This window comes from Ranitomeya variabilis, chromosome 6 (assembly GCF_051348905.1).
Source record: "Ranitomeya variabilis isolate aRanVar5 chromosome 6, aRanVar5.hap1, whole genome shotgun sequence".
NCBI classification, from domain to species: domain Eukaryota; kingdom Metazoa; phylum Chordata; class Amphibia; order Anura; family Dendrobatidae; genus Ranitomeya; species Ranitomeya variabilis.
Window position 1 is genome coordinate 166,944,339 of NC_135237.1, and position 16,889 is coordinate 166,961,227.

Consider the following 16,889-nt stretch of genomic DNA (forward strand, 5'->3'; position numbering starts at 1 on the left):
TAATAAAAAAGATATTAAGGTTAAAAAAAATAATTTTGTATTAAAGATAATTGTTTCTATAAACAATCATTTTTAATACAAAAACAAAATTGCGGCACCTTTCCTTTAATAGAGGAGTTGTGGAACAAGATGACGTACAAGAACGTCCTTCTCCCATACTACATTCACATATCCTCTTCTGATTAAGTCCAGCACTGTAGTTTAAGATTAATGAACCTTTAAAATTTAATATAAAACTAATGTTTTCCAAACCATCGACAAAAATATAATCCCAGACCTGAATTGCAGGTATTTGTGCATTACAATAAATAAGGTAATTTAAACTAATCTACTTTTTAGCAAAGAAAAAAAACAACCATTGTAAAAGCTGTTGATCTAAGACGATTCCAGTCCATGAACGTTACACATGATCAGCAGCCCTAAAGCAATACTTTGATTTTAGCATCTGCAAATAAGAAAAGAGATCTGCAGACATATTATTTTCTTGAACTAGAGCAATGGTGTCTCGCAGAATTAGATCAAGTTCATGTTTCATTACATTGCTTAATTGTTGTACAGTCTGACAGCGAGAAAATGATGTAGAATGGGATTCCTGGTTGAGTAAACAGTCCTGCCCACCATTACATGCCCCCTCACTGGACGGCTTTGAACAACTTGTGAAATTCATATCCTCCAATGCGCTTGATATGTCAGATGGCTGAGTAACCCGATGAATTGATGACAAGCTCTTCACTAGGTTGTCTTCACATTGGGTCACAGAAGATAAGAGCTCACCAAGCCGCGCACATGTCGCAGGGTCAGCGTCATGGACTTCACACCATGTGACGAGGGCACTAGGGAAGATTCAAACCATTACCGTTAGTAAAGACCTCAGGAGTGAAACATTTTAGCAATCTCAAATTCATGGAGCATCTGCTTCAGTAAAAGTTATTGTAACCATTTCTCTGTCAAGAATATGAAATCAGTGATCAATTTAAAGGAACACTAAGAATAAATAATAAAAGTAAATAGTAAACAGTCTCTTCCACACTTATATAGTTTGGAGCATTTTTTTTTAACATTATTTTAAGACCGTTTAAAAAACAACTAGTGATGAGCGAACGTGTTCGGATAAGGTGCAATCACAGCATGGTCGGGTGCTAACTAGTATACTAGTATACTCGTTGCTCGGGTTTTCCTGAGCAAGCTCGGGTGGTCTCCGAGTGTTTGTATCTGCTCGGAGATTCAGTTTTTGTCGACCCAGCTGCATGATTTGCAGCTGATAGACAGCTTGAATACATGTATTATTATTATTTATTGTTATAGCGCCATTTATTCCATGGCGCTTTACAAGTGAGGAGGGGTATACATAATAAAAACAAGTACAATAATCTTGAACAATACAAGTCATAACTGGTACAGTAGGAGAGAGGACCCTGCCCATGAGGGCTCACAATCTACAAGGGATGGGTGAGAGTACAGTAGGTGAGGGTAGAGCTGGTCATGCAGCGGTTTGGTCGATCGGTGGTTACTGCAGGTTGTAGGCTTGTCATGTAGAGATTCCCTAGCAACCAGCTAGTACTCAGGCTGTTAGCAGCTGCAAATCATGGAGCTGGGTCGACAAACTGAATCTCCGAGCAGTCACAAATACTCGGAGACCACCCGAGCAACGAGTATACTCGCTCATCACTAGTGCTAACCAAGTGTCTTCGGCATGCTCAAAAAATATGTTTGAGTCCAACAAACAGGCAATTCCCACACGAGTTGCGGCTGTCTAACAGCCATGAGATATGCAGCCGTGGGGACTCAGACATATTATTCACTCATCACTATTGCTTGCCCATGATTAGTTTTACCAAAAGGTGTCATGCAGACTCCAGTGCAAAACGCCCCACATAGCGTATACCCCAAATATACACACACTCCGCGCAGCGTACACACTGTATACCCCAAATACACACACACACTCCGCGCAGCGTACACACTGTATACCCCAAACACACACACACTCCGCGCAGCGTACACACTGTATACCCCAAATACACACACACACTCCGCGCAGCGTACACACTGTATACCCCAAATACACACACACACTCTCCGCGCAGCGTACACACTGTATACCCCAAATACACACACACACTCTCCGCGCAGCGTACACACTGTATACCCCAAATACACACACACACTCCGCGCAGCGTACACACTGTATACCCCAAACACACACACACTCCGCGCAGCGTACACACTGTATACCCCAAATACACACACACACTCCGCGCAGCGTACACACTGTATACCCCAAATACACACACACACTCCGCGCAGCGTACACACTGTATACCCCAAATACACACACACACTCCGCGCAGCGTACACACTGTATACCCCAAATACACACACACACTCCGCGCAGCGTACACACTGTATACCCCAAATACACACACACACTCCGCGCAGCGTACACACTGTATACCCCAAATACACACACACACTCCGCGCAGCGTACACACTGTATACCCCAAATACACACACACACTCCGCGCAGCGTACACACTGTATACCCCAAATACACACACACACTCTCCGCGCAGCGTACACACTGTATACCCCAAATACACACACACACTCTCCGCGCAGCGTACACACTGTATACCCCAAATACACACACACACTCTCCGCGCAGCGTACACACTGTATACCCCAAATACACACACACACTCTCCGCGCAGCGTACACACTGTATACCCCAAATACACACACACACTCTCCGCGCAGCGTACACACTGTATACCCCAAATACACACACACACTCTCCGCGCAGCGTACACACTGTATACCCCAAATACACACACACACTCTCCGCGCAGCGTACACACTGTATACCCCAAATACACACACACACTCTCCGCGCAGCGTACACACTGTATACCCCAAATACACACACACACTCTCCGCGCAGCGTACACACTGTATACCCCAAATACACACACACACTCTCCGCGCAGCGTACACACTGTATACCCCAAATACACACACACACTCTCCGCGCAGCGTACACACTGTATACCCCAAATACACACACACACTCTCCGCGCAGCGTACACACTGTATACCCCAAATACACACACACACTCTCCGCGCAGCGTACACACTGTATACCCCAAATACACACACACACTCTCCGCGCAGCGTACACACTGTATACCCCAAATACACACACACACTCTCCGCGCAGCGTACACACTGTATACCCCAAATACACACACACACTCTCCGCGCAGCGTACACACTGTATACCCCAAATACACACACACACTCTCCGCGCAGCGTACACACTGTATACCCCAAATACACACACACACTCTCCGCGCAGCGTACACACTGTATACCCCAAATACACACACACTCTCCGCGCAGCGTACACACTGTATACCCCAAATACACACACACTCTCCGCGCAGCGTACACACTGTATACCCCAAATACACACACACTCTCCGCGCAGCGTACACACTGTATACCCCAAATACACACACACTCTCCGCGCAGCGTACACACTGTATACCCCAAATACACACACACTCTCCGCGCAGCGTACACACTGTATACCCCAAATACACACACACTCTCCGCGCAGCGTACACACTGTATACCCCAAATACACACACACTCTCCGCGCAGCGTACACACTGTATACCCCAAATACACACACACTCTCCGCGCAGCGTACACACTGTATACCCCAAATACACACACACTCTCCGCGCAGCGTACACACTGTATACCCCAAATACACACACACTCTCCGCGCAGCGTACACACTGTATACCCCAAATACACACACACTCTCCGCGCAGCGTACACACTGTATACCCCAAATACACACACACTCTCCGCGCAGCGTACACACTGTATACCCCAAATACACACACACTCTCCGCGCAGCGTACACACTGTATACCCCAAATACACACACACTCTCCGCGCAGCGTACACACTGTATACCCCAAATACACACACACTCTCCGCGCAGCGTACACACTGTATACCCCAAATACACACACACTCTCCGCGCAGCGTACACACTGTATACCCCAAATACACACACACTCTCCGCGCAGCGTACACACTGTATACCCCAAATACACACACACTCTCCGCGCAGCGTACACACTGTATACCCCAAATACACACACACTCTCCGCGCAGCGTACACACTGTATACCCCAAATACACACACACTCTCCGCGCAGCGTACACACTGTATACCCCAAATACACACACACTCTCCGCGCAGCGTACACACTGTATACCCCAAATACACACACACTCTCCGCGCAGCGTACACACTGTATACCCCAAATACACACACACTCTCCGCGCAGCGTACACACTGTATACCCCAAATACACACACACTCTCCGCGCAGCGTACACACTGTATACCCCAAATACACACACACTCTCCGCGCAGCGTACACACTGTATACCCCAAATACACACACACTCTCCGCGCAGCGTACACACTGTATACCCCAAATACACACACACTCTCCGCGCAGCGTACACACTGTATACCCCAAATACACACACACTCTCCGCGCAGCGTACACACTGTATACCCCAAATACACACACACTCTCCGCGCAGCGTACACACTGTATACCCCAAATACACACACACTCTCCGCGCAGCGTACACACTGTATACCCCAAATACACACACACTCTCCGCGCAGCGTACACACTGTATACCCCAAATACACACACACTCTCCGCGCAGCGTACACACTGTATACCCCAAATACACACACACTCTCCGCGCAGCGTACACACTGTATACCCCAAATACACACACACTCTCCGCGCAGCGTACACACTGTATACCCCAAATACACACACACTCTCCGCGCAGCGTACACACTGTATACCCCAAATACACACACACTCTCCGCGCAGCGTACACACTGTATACCCCAAATACACACACACTCTCCGCGCAGCGTACACACTGTATACCCCAAATACACACACACTCTCCGCGCAGCGTACACACTGTATACCCCAAATACACACACACTCTCCGCGCAGCGTACACACTGTATACCCCAAATACACACACACTCTCCGCGCAGCGTACACACTGTATACCCCAAATACACACACACTCTCCGCGCAGCGTACACACTGTATACCCCAAATACACACACACTCTCCGCGCAGCGTACACACTGTATACCCCAAATACACACACACTCTCCGCGCAGCGTACACACTGTATACCCCAAATACACACACACTCTCCGCGCAGCGTACACACTGTATACCCCAAATACACACACACTCTCCGCGCAGCGTACACACTGTATACCCCAAATACACACACACTCTCCGCGCAGCGTACACACTGTATACCCCAAATACACACACACTCTCCGCGCAGCGTACACACTGTATACCCCAAATACACACACACTCTCCGCGCAGCGTACACACTGTATACCCCAAATACACACACACTCTCCGCGCAGCGTACACACTGTATACCCCAAATACACACACACTCTCCGCGCAGCGTACACACTGTATACCCCAAATACACACACACTCTCCGCGCAGCGTACACACTGTATACCCCAAATACACACACACTCTCCGCGCAGCGTACACACTGTATACCCCAAATACACACACACTCTCCGCGCAGCGTACACACTGTATACCCCAAATACACACACACTCTCCGCGCAGCGTACACACTGTATACCCCAAATACACACACACTCTCCGCGCAGCGTACACACTGTATACCCCAAATACACACACACTCTCCGCGCAGCGTACACACTATATACCCCAAATACACACACACTCTCCGCGCAGCGTACACACTATATACCCCAAATACACACACACTCTCCGCGCAGCGTACACACTATATACCCCAAATACACACACACTCTCCGCGCAGCGTACACACTATATACCCCAAATACACACACACTCTCCGCGCAGCGTACACACTATATACCCCAAATACACACACACTCTCCGCGCAGCGTACACACTATATACCCCAAATACACACACACTCTCCGCGCAGCGTACACACTATATACCCCAAATACACACACACTCTCCGCGCAGCGTACACACTATATACCCCAAATACACACACACTCTCCGCGCAGCGTACACACTATATACCCCAAATACACACACACTCTCCGCGCAGCGTACACACTATATACCCCAAATACACACACACTCTCCGCGCAGCGTACACACTATATACCCCAAATACACACACACTCTCCGCGCAGCGTACACACTATATACCCCAAATACACACACACTCCGCGCAGCGTACACACTATATACCCCAAATACACACACACTCTCCGCGCAGCGTACACACTATATACCCCAAATACACACACACTCTCCGCGCAGCGTACACACTATATACCCCAAATACACACACACTCTCCGCGCAGCGTACACACTATATACCCCAAATACACACACACTCTCCGCGCAGCGTACACACTATATACCCCAAATACACACACACTCTCCGCGCAGCGTACACACTATATACCCCAAATACACACACACTCTCCGCGCAGCGTACACACTATATACCCCAAATACACACACACTCTCCGCGCAGCGTACACACTATATACCCCAAATACACACACACTCTCCGCGCAGCGTACACACTATATACCCCAAATACACACACACTCTCCGCGCAGCGTACACACTATATACCCCAAATACACACACACTCTCCGCGCAGCGTACACACTATATACCCCAAATACACACACACTCTCCGCGCAGCGTACACACTATATACCCCAAATACACACACACTCTCCGCGCAGCGTACACACTATATACCCCAAATACACACACACTCTCCGCGCAGCGTACACACTATATACCCAAATACACACACACTCTCCGCGCAGCGTACACACTATATACCCCAAATACACACACACTCTCCGCGCAGCGTACACACTATATACCCCAAATACACACACACTCTCCGCGCAGCGTACACACTATATACCCCAAATACACACACACTCTCCGCGCAGCGTACACACTATATACCCCAAATACACACACACTCTCCGCGCAGCGTACACACTATATACCCCAAATACACACACACTCTCCGCGCAGCGTACACACTATATACCCCAAATACACACACACTCTCCGCGCAGCGTACACACTATATACCCCAAATACACACACACTCTCCGCGCAGCGTACACACTATATACCCCAAATACACACACACTCTCCGCGCAGCGTACACACTATATACCCCAAATACACACACACTCTCCGCGCAGCGTACACACTATATACCCCAAATACACACACACTCTCCGCGCAGCGTACACACTATATACCCCAAATACACACACACTCTCCGCGCAGCGTACACACTATATACCCAAATACACACACACTCTCCGCGCAGCGTACACACTATATACCCCAAATACACACACACTCTCCGCGCAGCGTACACACTATATACCCCAATACACACACACTCTCCGCGCAGCGTACACACTATATACCCCAAATACACACACACTCTCCGCGCAGCGTACACACTATATACCCCAAATACACACACACTCTCCGCGCAGCGTACACACTATATACCCCAAATACACACACACTCTCCGCGCAGCGTACACACTATATACCCCAAATACACACACACTCTCCGCGCAGCGTACACACTATATACCCCAAATACACACACACTCTCCGCGCAGCGTACACACTATATACCCCAAATACACACACACTCTCCGCGCAGCGTACACACTATATACCCCAAATACACACACACTCTCCGCGCAGCGTACACACTATATACCCCAAATACACACACACTCTCCGCGCAGCGTACACACTATATACCCCAAATACACACACACTCTCCGCGCAGCGTACACACTATATACCCCAAATACACACACACTCTCCGCGCAGCGTACACACTATATACCCCAAATACACACACACTCTCCGCGCAGCGTACACACTATATACCCCAAATACACACACACTCTCCGCGCAGCGTACACACTATATACCCCAAATACACACACACTCTCCGCGCAGCGTACACACTATATACCCCAAATACACACACACTCTCCGCGCAGCGTACACACTATATACCCCAAATACACACACACTCTCCGCGCAGCGTACACACTATATACCCCAAATACACACACACTCTCCGCGCAGCGTACACACTATATACCCCAATACACACACACTCTCCGCGCAGCGTACACACTATATACCCCAAATACACACACACTCTCCGCGCAGCGTACACACTATATACCCCAAATACACACACACTCTCCGCGCAGCGTACACACTATATACCCCAAATACACACACACTCTCCGCGCAGCGTACACACTATATACCCCAAATACACACACACTCTCCGCGCAGCGTACACACTATATACCCCAAATACACACACACTCTCCGCGCAGCGTACACACTATATACCCCAAATACACACACACTCTCCGCGCAGCGTACACACTATATACCCCAAATACACACACACTCTCCGCGCAGCGTACACACTATATACCCCAAATACACACACACTCTCCGCGCAGCGTACACACTATATACCCCAAATACACACACACTCTCCGCGCAGCGTACACACTATATACCCCAAATACACACACACTCTCCGCGCAGCGTACACACTATATACCCCAAATACACACACACTCTCCGCGCAGCGTACACACTATATACCCCAAATACACACACACTCTCCGCGCAGCGTACACACTATATACCCCAAATACACACACACTCTCCGCGCAGCGTACACACTATATACCCCAAATACACACACACTCTCCGCGCAGCGTACACACTATATACCCCAAATACACACACACTCTCCGCGCAGCGTACACACTATATACCCCAAATACACACACACTCTCCGCGCAGCGTACACACTATATACCCCAAATACACACACACTCTCCGCGCAGCGTACACACTATATACCCCAAATACACACACACTCTCCGCGCAGCGTACACACTATATACCCCAAATACACACACACTCTCCGCGCAGCGTACACACTATATACCCCAAATACACACACACTCTCCGCGCAGCGTACACACTATATACCCCAAATACACACACACTCTCCGCGCAGCGTACACACTATATACCCCAAATACACACACACTCTCCGCGCAGCGTACACACTATATACCCCAAATACACACACACTCTCCGCGCAGCGTACACACTATATACCCCAAATACACACACACTCTCCGCGCAGCGTACACACTATATACCCCAAATACACACACACTCTCCGCGCAGCGTACACACTATATACCCCAAATACACACACACTCTCCGCGCAGCGTACACACTATATACCCCAAATACACACACACTCTCCGCGCAGCGTACACACTATATACCCCAAATACACACACACTCTCCGCGCAGCGTACACACTATATACCCCAAATACACACACACTCTCCGCGCAGCGTACACACTATATACCCCAAATACACACACACTCTCCGCGCAGCGTACACACTATATACCCCAAATACACACACACTCTCCGCGCAGCGTACACACTATATACCCCAAATACACACACACTCTCCGCGCAGCGTACACACTATATACCCCAAATACACACACACTCTCCGCGCAGCGTACACACTATATACCCCAAATACACACACACTCTCCGCGCAGCGTACACACTATATACCCCAAATACACACACACTCTCCGCGCAGCGTACACACTATATACCCCAAATACACACACACTCTCCGCGCAGCGTACACACTATATACCCCAAATACACACACACTCTCCGCGCAGCGTACACACTATATACCCCAAATACACACACACTCTCCGCGCAGCGTACACACTATATACCCCAAATACACACACACTCTCCGCGCAGCGTACACACTATATACCCCAAATACACACACACTCTCCGCGCAGCGTACACACTATATACCCCAAATACACACACACTCTCCGCGCAGCGTACACACTATATACCCCAAATACACACACACTCTCCGCGCAGCGTACACACTATATACCCCAAATACACACACACTCTCCGCGCAGCGTACACACTATATACCCCAAATACACACACACTCTCCGCGCAGCGTACACACTATATACCCCAAATACACACACACTCTCCGCGCAGCGTACACACTATATACCCCAAATACACACACACTCTCCGCGCAGCGTACACACTATATACCCCAAATACACACACACTCTCCGCGCAGCGTACACACTATATACCCCAAATACACACACACTCTCCGCGCAGCGTACACACTATATACCCCAAATACACACACACTCTCCGCGCAGCGTACACACTATATACCCCAAATACACACACACTCTCCGCGCAGCGTACACACTATATACCCCAAATACACACACACTCTCCGCGCAGCGTACACACTATATACCCCAAATACACACACACTCTCCGCGCAGCGTACACACTATATACCCCAAATACACACACACTCTCCGCGCAGCGTACACACTATATACCCCAAATACACACACACTCTCCGCGCAGCGTACACACTATATACCCCAAATACACACACACTCTCCGCGCAGCGTACACACTATATACCCCAAATACACACACACTCTCCGCGCAGCGTACACACTATATACCCCAAATACACACACACTCTCCGCGCAGCGTACACACTATATACCCCAAATACACACACACTCCGCGCAGCGTACACACTATATACCCCAAATACACACACTCTCCGCGCAGCGTACACACTATATACCCCAAATACACACTCTCCGCGCAGCGTACACACTATATACCCCAAATACACACACTCCGCGCAGCGTACACACTATATACCCCATATACACACACTCCGCGCAGCGTACACACTATATACCCCATATACACACACTCCGCGCAGCGTACACACTATATACCCCATATACACACACTCCGCGCAGCGTACACACTATATACCCCATATACACACACTCCGCGCAGCGTACACACTATATACCCCATATACACACACTCCGCGCAGCGTACACACTATATACCCCATATACACACACTCCGCGCAGCGTACACACTATATACCCCATATACACACACTCCGCGCAGCGTACACACTATATACCCCATATACACACACTCCGCGCAGCGTACACACTATATACCCCATATACACACACTCCGCGCAGCGTACACACTATATACCCCATATACACACACTCCGCGCAGCGTACACACTATATACCCCATATACACACACTCCGCGCAGCGTACACACTATATACCCCATATACACACACTCCGCGCAGCGTACACACTATATACCCCATATACACACACTCCGCGCAGCGTACACACTATATACCCCATATACACACACTCCGCGCAGCGTACACACTATATACCCCATATACACACACTCCGCGCAGCGTACACACTATATACCCCATATACACACACTCCGCGCAGCGTACACACTATATACCCCATATACACACACTCCGCGCAGCGTACACACTATATACCCCATATACACACACTCCGCGCAGCGTACACACTATATACCCCATATACACACACTCCGCGCAGCGTACACACTATATACCCCATATACACACACTCCGCGCAGCGTACACACTATATACCCCATATACACACACTCCGCGCAGCGTACACACTATATACCCCATATACACACACTCCGCGCAGCGTACACACTATATACCCCATATACACACACTCCGCGCAGCGTACACACTATATACCCCATATACACACACTCCGCGCAGCGTACACACTATATACCCCATATACACACACTCCGCGCAGCGTACACACTATATACCCCATATACACACACTCCGCGCAGCGTACACACTATATACCCCATATACACACACTCCGCGCAGCGTACACACTATATACCCCATATACACACACTCCGCGCAGCGTACACACTATATACCCCATATACACACACTCCGCGCAGCGTACACACTATATACCCCATATACACACACTCCGCGCAGCGTACACACTATATACCCCATATACACACACTCCGCGCAGCGTACACACTATATACCCCATATACACACACTCCGCGCAGCGTACACACTATATACCCCATATACACACACTCCGCGCAGCGTACACACTATATACCCCATATACACACACTCCGCGCAGCGTACACACTATATACCCCATATACACACACTCCGCGCAGCGTACACACTATATACCCCATATACACACACTCCGCGCAGCGTACACACTATATACCCCATATACACACACTCCGCGCAGCGTACACACTATATACCCCATATACACACTCTGTATAGTGTACACACTATATACCCCATATACACACACTCCTCACAGCGTATACACTATATACCCATATACACACTCCGCACAGCGTACACACTATATACCCCATATACACACACTCCGCGCAGCGTACACACTATATACCCCATATACACACACTCCGCGCAGCGTACACACTATATACCCCATATACACACTCTGTATAGTGTACACACTATATACCCCATATACACACACTCCTCACAGCGTATACACTATATACCCATATACACACTCCGCACAGCGTACACACTATATACCCCATATACACACACTCCGCGCAGCGTACACACTATATACCCCATATACACACACTCCGCACAGCGTACACACTATATACCCCATATACACACACTCCACACAGCGCATACACTATATTCCCCATATACACACTCCGCACAGCGTACACACTATATACCCCATATACACACACTCCGCGCAGCGTACACACTATATACCCCATATACACACACTCCGCGCAGCGTACACACTATATACCCCATATACACACACTCCGCGCAGCGTACACACTATATACCCCATATACACACACTCCGCGCAGCGTACACACTATATACCCCATATACACACACTCCGCGCAGCGTACACACTATATACCCCATATACACACACTCCGCACAGCGTATACACTATACACCCCATATACACACTCCGCACAGCGTACACACTATACACCCATATACACACACACTCCGTATAGTGTACACAGTAAAGTAATACGGTACATTTAGAAGTGAATGCACTAATAACACGGTCTGCACTCACCTCAATGTCCCCCTGAGCTCTCCACAAGGCAGCAGCAGGGTCACCCCCTCTTTATAGCCCACATTGAATCCGCTCTGCAGCGCCTTCTCTTTCCCGGCCTCCACTCCATCTACATAGCCCTCCTGTAAGGGAACGCACAGACAGGATGTGTTATGGCGATTGCTGATGGTTGGGCCATGCTATGCGCCATCAGCCCTCCGGGCCGCAGGGTCGCGCACTGCTCACAGCCGGTGGGGCCTTTACTTAGTGATCTCCCATCACGGAGCTCAGGTGTTTGTGGCTCATTTTCCACTTCTGTGTTTTACTATTTCCTGCCAGTCCAAGACCCCACGTGACTGGCGGCCACACTGCAGCAGCAGAGCCCTCACCCACCTTCAGCCTCTTCTCCATAGTGTTCTTCCAGTCATTCTGCAGGAACTTCATCTCATCTGCTTCCTCATCAAACACCTCATCCTCCCCCGGTGGCTGGAGCTCCGCCGCTGCCGCCCGCACCCAGGACATCTCTGCCCTGCGCTGTCAGCCTCTCACACAGCTAGATACTAGTGAGGTAAAAGGACCTTTAATGACGTCATGACCACGTGATCAGTTCCATGAGAAGGGGTAAACGTAGGTTTTGAACTAAAGGACCTTTGATTGTTGATCATGTGATGTATGGGAGGAGTTAAAGCTGCGCGTCCTGTTACACCACACGGGCGTGTGTACAATGGATTCAGGAAAGCGGTGGGGCTGTAATGGCCACGCAGCTGAGCTGTGGGTGTACTGTGACAGGTGTACCAAGATGGCCGCTGTATAGCTAGTGAATGGCTAGACAGCAGCAGCACATGTGCGCCCTCTAGTGTATCCGCGGTATAATAAGGCATTACTGATCGGCTGGAGAATTTTGTGCCTTTTAGGCCTTTCACTAGTGATCAGCGAATATACTCGTTACTCGAGATTTCACCAGCACGCTCGGGTGTCCTCCGAGTGTTTTTTAGTGCTCGGAGATTTAGTTTTCCTCACCTCAGCTGAATGATTTACAGCTACTAGCCAGCGTAAGTACATGTGGGGGTTCCCTAGCAACCAGGCAACCCCCACATGTACTTATGCTGGCTAACAGATGTAAATCATTCAGCTGAGGTGAGGAAAACTAAATCTCCGAGCACTAAAAAACACTCGGAGGACACCCGAGCGTGCTGGTGAAATCTCGAGTAACGAGTATATTCGCTGATCACTACCTTTCACACATCAGGTTTTCGTCAGGCTAAATCCGGCGTCGTGACGGATCTGGCGTAAATTGTGAAAAACTTATGCGACGGATCCTTTTTTTTGCCGGAACCGTCTAGCGGATCCAACGAAAAACCGCATCCGTTTCGTCCATTTTTTTATCCGTTTTACAATGGATCCGGTGTTTAGAAACGCTCATGGGAGGCACCCACACATGATGAAAACCTATATATACAGTGTTCCTACAGCCCATCTTTGACAGGTTGTAGAGGAGAAAGTGGCTGGCGACGATGGAAGGCGTGATGGCAAACATTCTGAAGATTAATGTGGATTTTACTGTGGAGGCGAATCGTTTTTAAGTGATTGTTCTGGAGAAGGAGCGATAGAGACAGCGCATGATGCGTCTGCGCCGACGGCGTTTGTGGATCCATCCCAGCACTGAGAATGATGCGTGGGGTGAATTCTGCTTTATACATGGAGCTACGAGGAAACCCCGAGAAGTTTTTCAGATACATGCCGATAAAAGCGGAGAACTTCGACATGTTGGTGGAGCGGATTTGACACCTCATCGCAAGAAGTGACACATATTGCCGCTTCTCAGTTTCACCGGCGGAGCGTCTGATGATGACTCTTCGGTAAGCCATTTTTATTGTATCTCCTCCTGTTAAACCACACTTATAACTGTAATGTTGCTAGTAGTTTTTAATAATTATTTTTATTGTATCTCCTACTATTAAAGCTGACTTATAATTGTAATGTTATTACTGATATTTTGTACTAATTTTTGTCTTCCTTTTTTTCAGATTCCTTGCCACTGGAGAATCCCTTTCGTCACTCCATTTCCAGTTCAAAAAAGCAGCAACTGACAGCACTTCAGATGATCGGGACGCACGCTCCAAAGTCCATAGACCCAATTTGGAGGAATACTCACAACTAAAGAAAGGCGAGCAGCATCCAATCCAGGTGAAAAAGTAAAAAGTTCTTTATTCTGCCATCAATACAACGTTTCGACCAAACATGGTCTTTGTCAAGAATTTGTCAAGTACTTGACAAAGACCATGTTTGGTCGAAACGTTGTATGTATTGATGGCAGAATAAAGAACTTTTTACTTTTTCACCTGGATTGGATGCTGCTCGCTTCAATTTCCAGTTCAGACTTGGATTTCTACAATGTTGGGAATTGTGAAGCACACGTGCCGTGCATTGTGGGACTCTTTACATGGCGAGTTTATACCACATCCCACAACGGAGAGTTGGCTGGAGAGTGCCGAAAAATTCCAAAAAAATTGTCAGTTTCCCAATTGCTTGGGTGCTGTTGACAGGAAACATATCTGCATTGTGAAACCTGCTGCATCTGGATTGGAATTTTTTAACTTCAAGAAATATTTCTCAATTGTGCTCATGGCCATCGCCGATGCAGAATACAAATTTATAGCAGTTGATATTGGGGCCTATGGCCGCCTCCAATGATTCCCAAGTTTTTAAAGTATCTGCAATGGGGCGTCATCTCTATGGAAACACCTTCCAATTTCTACCACCAATACCGCTGCCTGAAACTTTGGAGCCGCCAATGCCATTTGTTTGTGTTGGGGATGAAGCCTTTCAACTCTCGGAACACCTGCTTAAGCCTTACTCAAGTAGTCGATTGACGCCAACTAAAAGAATTTTTAACTACCAACTTACATGAGCACGGAGAATGGTGGAGTGCGCTTTTGGGATTCTAACATCCAAATGGCGAGTTCTATTAACCGCAATCAACCTGAAGACTGACACCCTTGACGAGGTGGTGAAAGCTTGTGTGGTCTTGCACAATTTTGTTTTATGCAAGGAACAGATTTCCATTGATGTCAACTTAGAAGAAACAGGAAAGTCAACCCGCACCCTTTAGATATCCAGTCTCCAAGGACTTTAGAGCGCACATCTCAAACCGGGGAGTCCATCCCAGACAACGTACCATATCCAAGCAAATCATGAAGGACAGCGCCACAATGGATGGTGAAAAATTACAGCTCACACTTTATTCTACCTCCTGCGGCGACGTTTCGGTCAATAGACCTTTATCAAGCAGTGCTTGATAAAGGTCTATTGACCGAAACGTCGCCGCAGGAGGCAGAACGAAGTGTGAGCTGTATTTGATTAACTTAGAAGAAACCACCTTGCCTGATTATCATAACATTACTTAGGCTAGGTTCACATTGCGTTAACAGCAGCCCGTTCAACACATACGTTAACGGGCTGCTGTTAACGCAAGTGCCGGTATGGCTGCCCCCTAGCGCAGATAGAGCATCTGCTAGCTCTATCTGTGCTAGCGGTGACGGACCCAGAAACGCTGCAGCCCGCATCTCAGGGTCCGTCACTCAA

At 48.6% G+C, this 16,889-nt stretch overlaps 1 protein-coding gene across 1 annotated transcript; it reads right to left on the reverse strand.

The window, feature by feature from the left end:
• Positions 1–200: 200 nt before the first annotated feature.
• YAE1 (YAE1 maturation factor of ABCE1) lies at positions 201–13,966 on the reverse strand. The gene is made up of 3 exons (XM_077269213.1): positions 13,698–13,966; positions 13,326–13,447; positions 201–833 (listed from the first exon to the last, which is right to left on the reverse strand). Exons 1-3 carry the CDS (start codon positions 13,824–13,826, stop codon positions 401–403), a joined length of 684 nt encoding a protein of 227 aa, XP_077125328.1. The 5' UTR covers positions 13,827–13,966; the 3' UTR covers positions 201–400.
• Between the last annotated feature and the right edge of the window lie 2,923 nt (positions 13,967–16,889).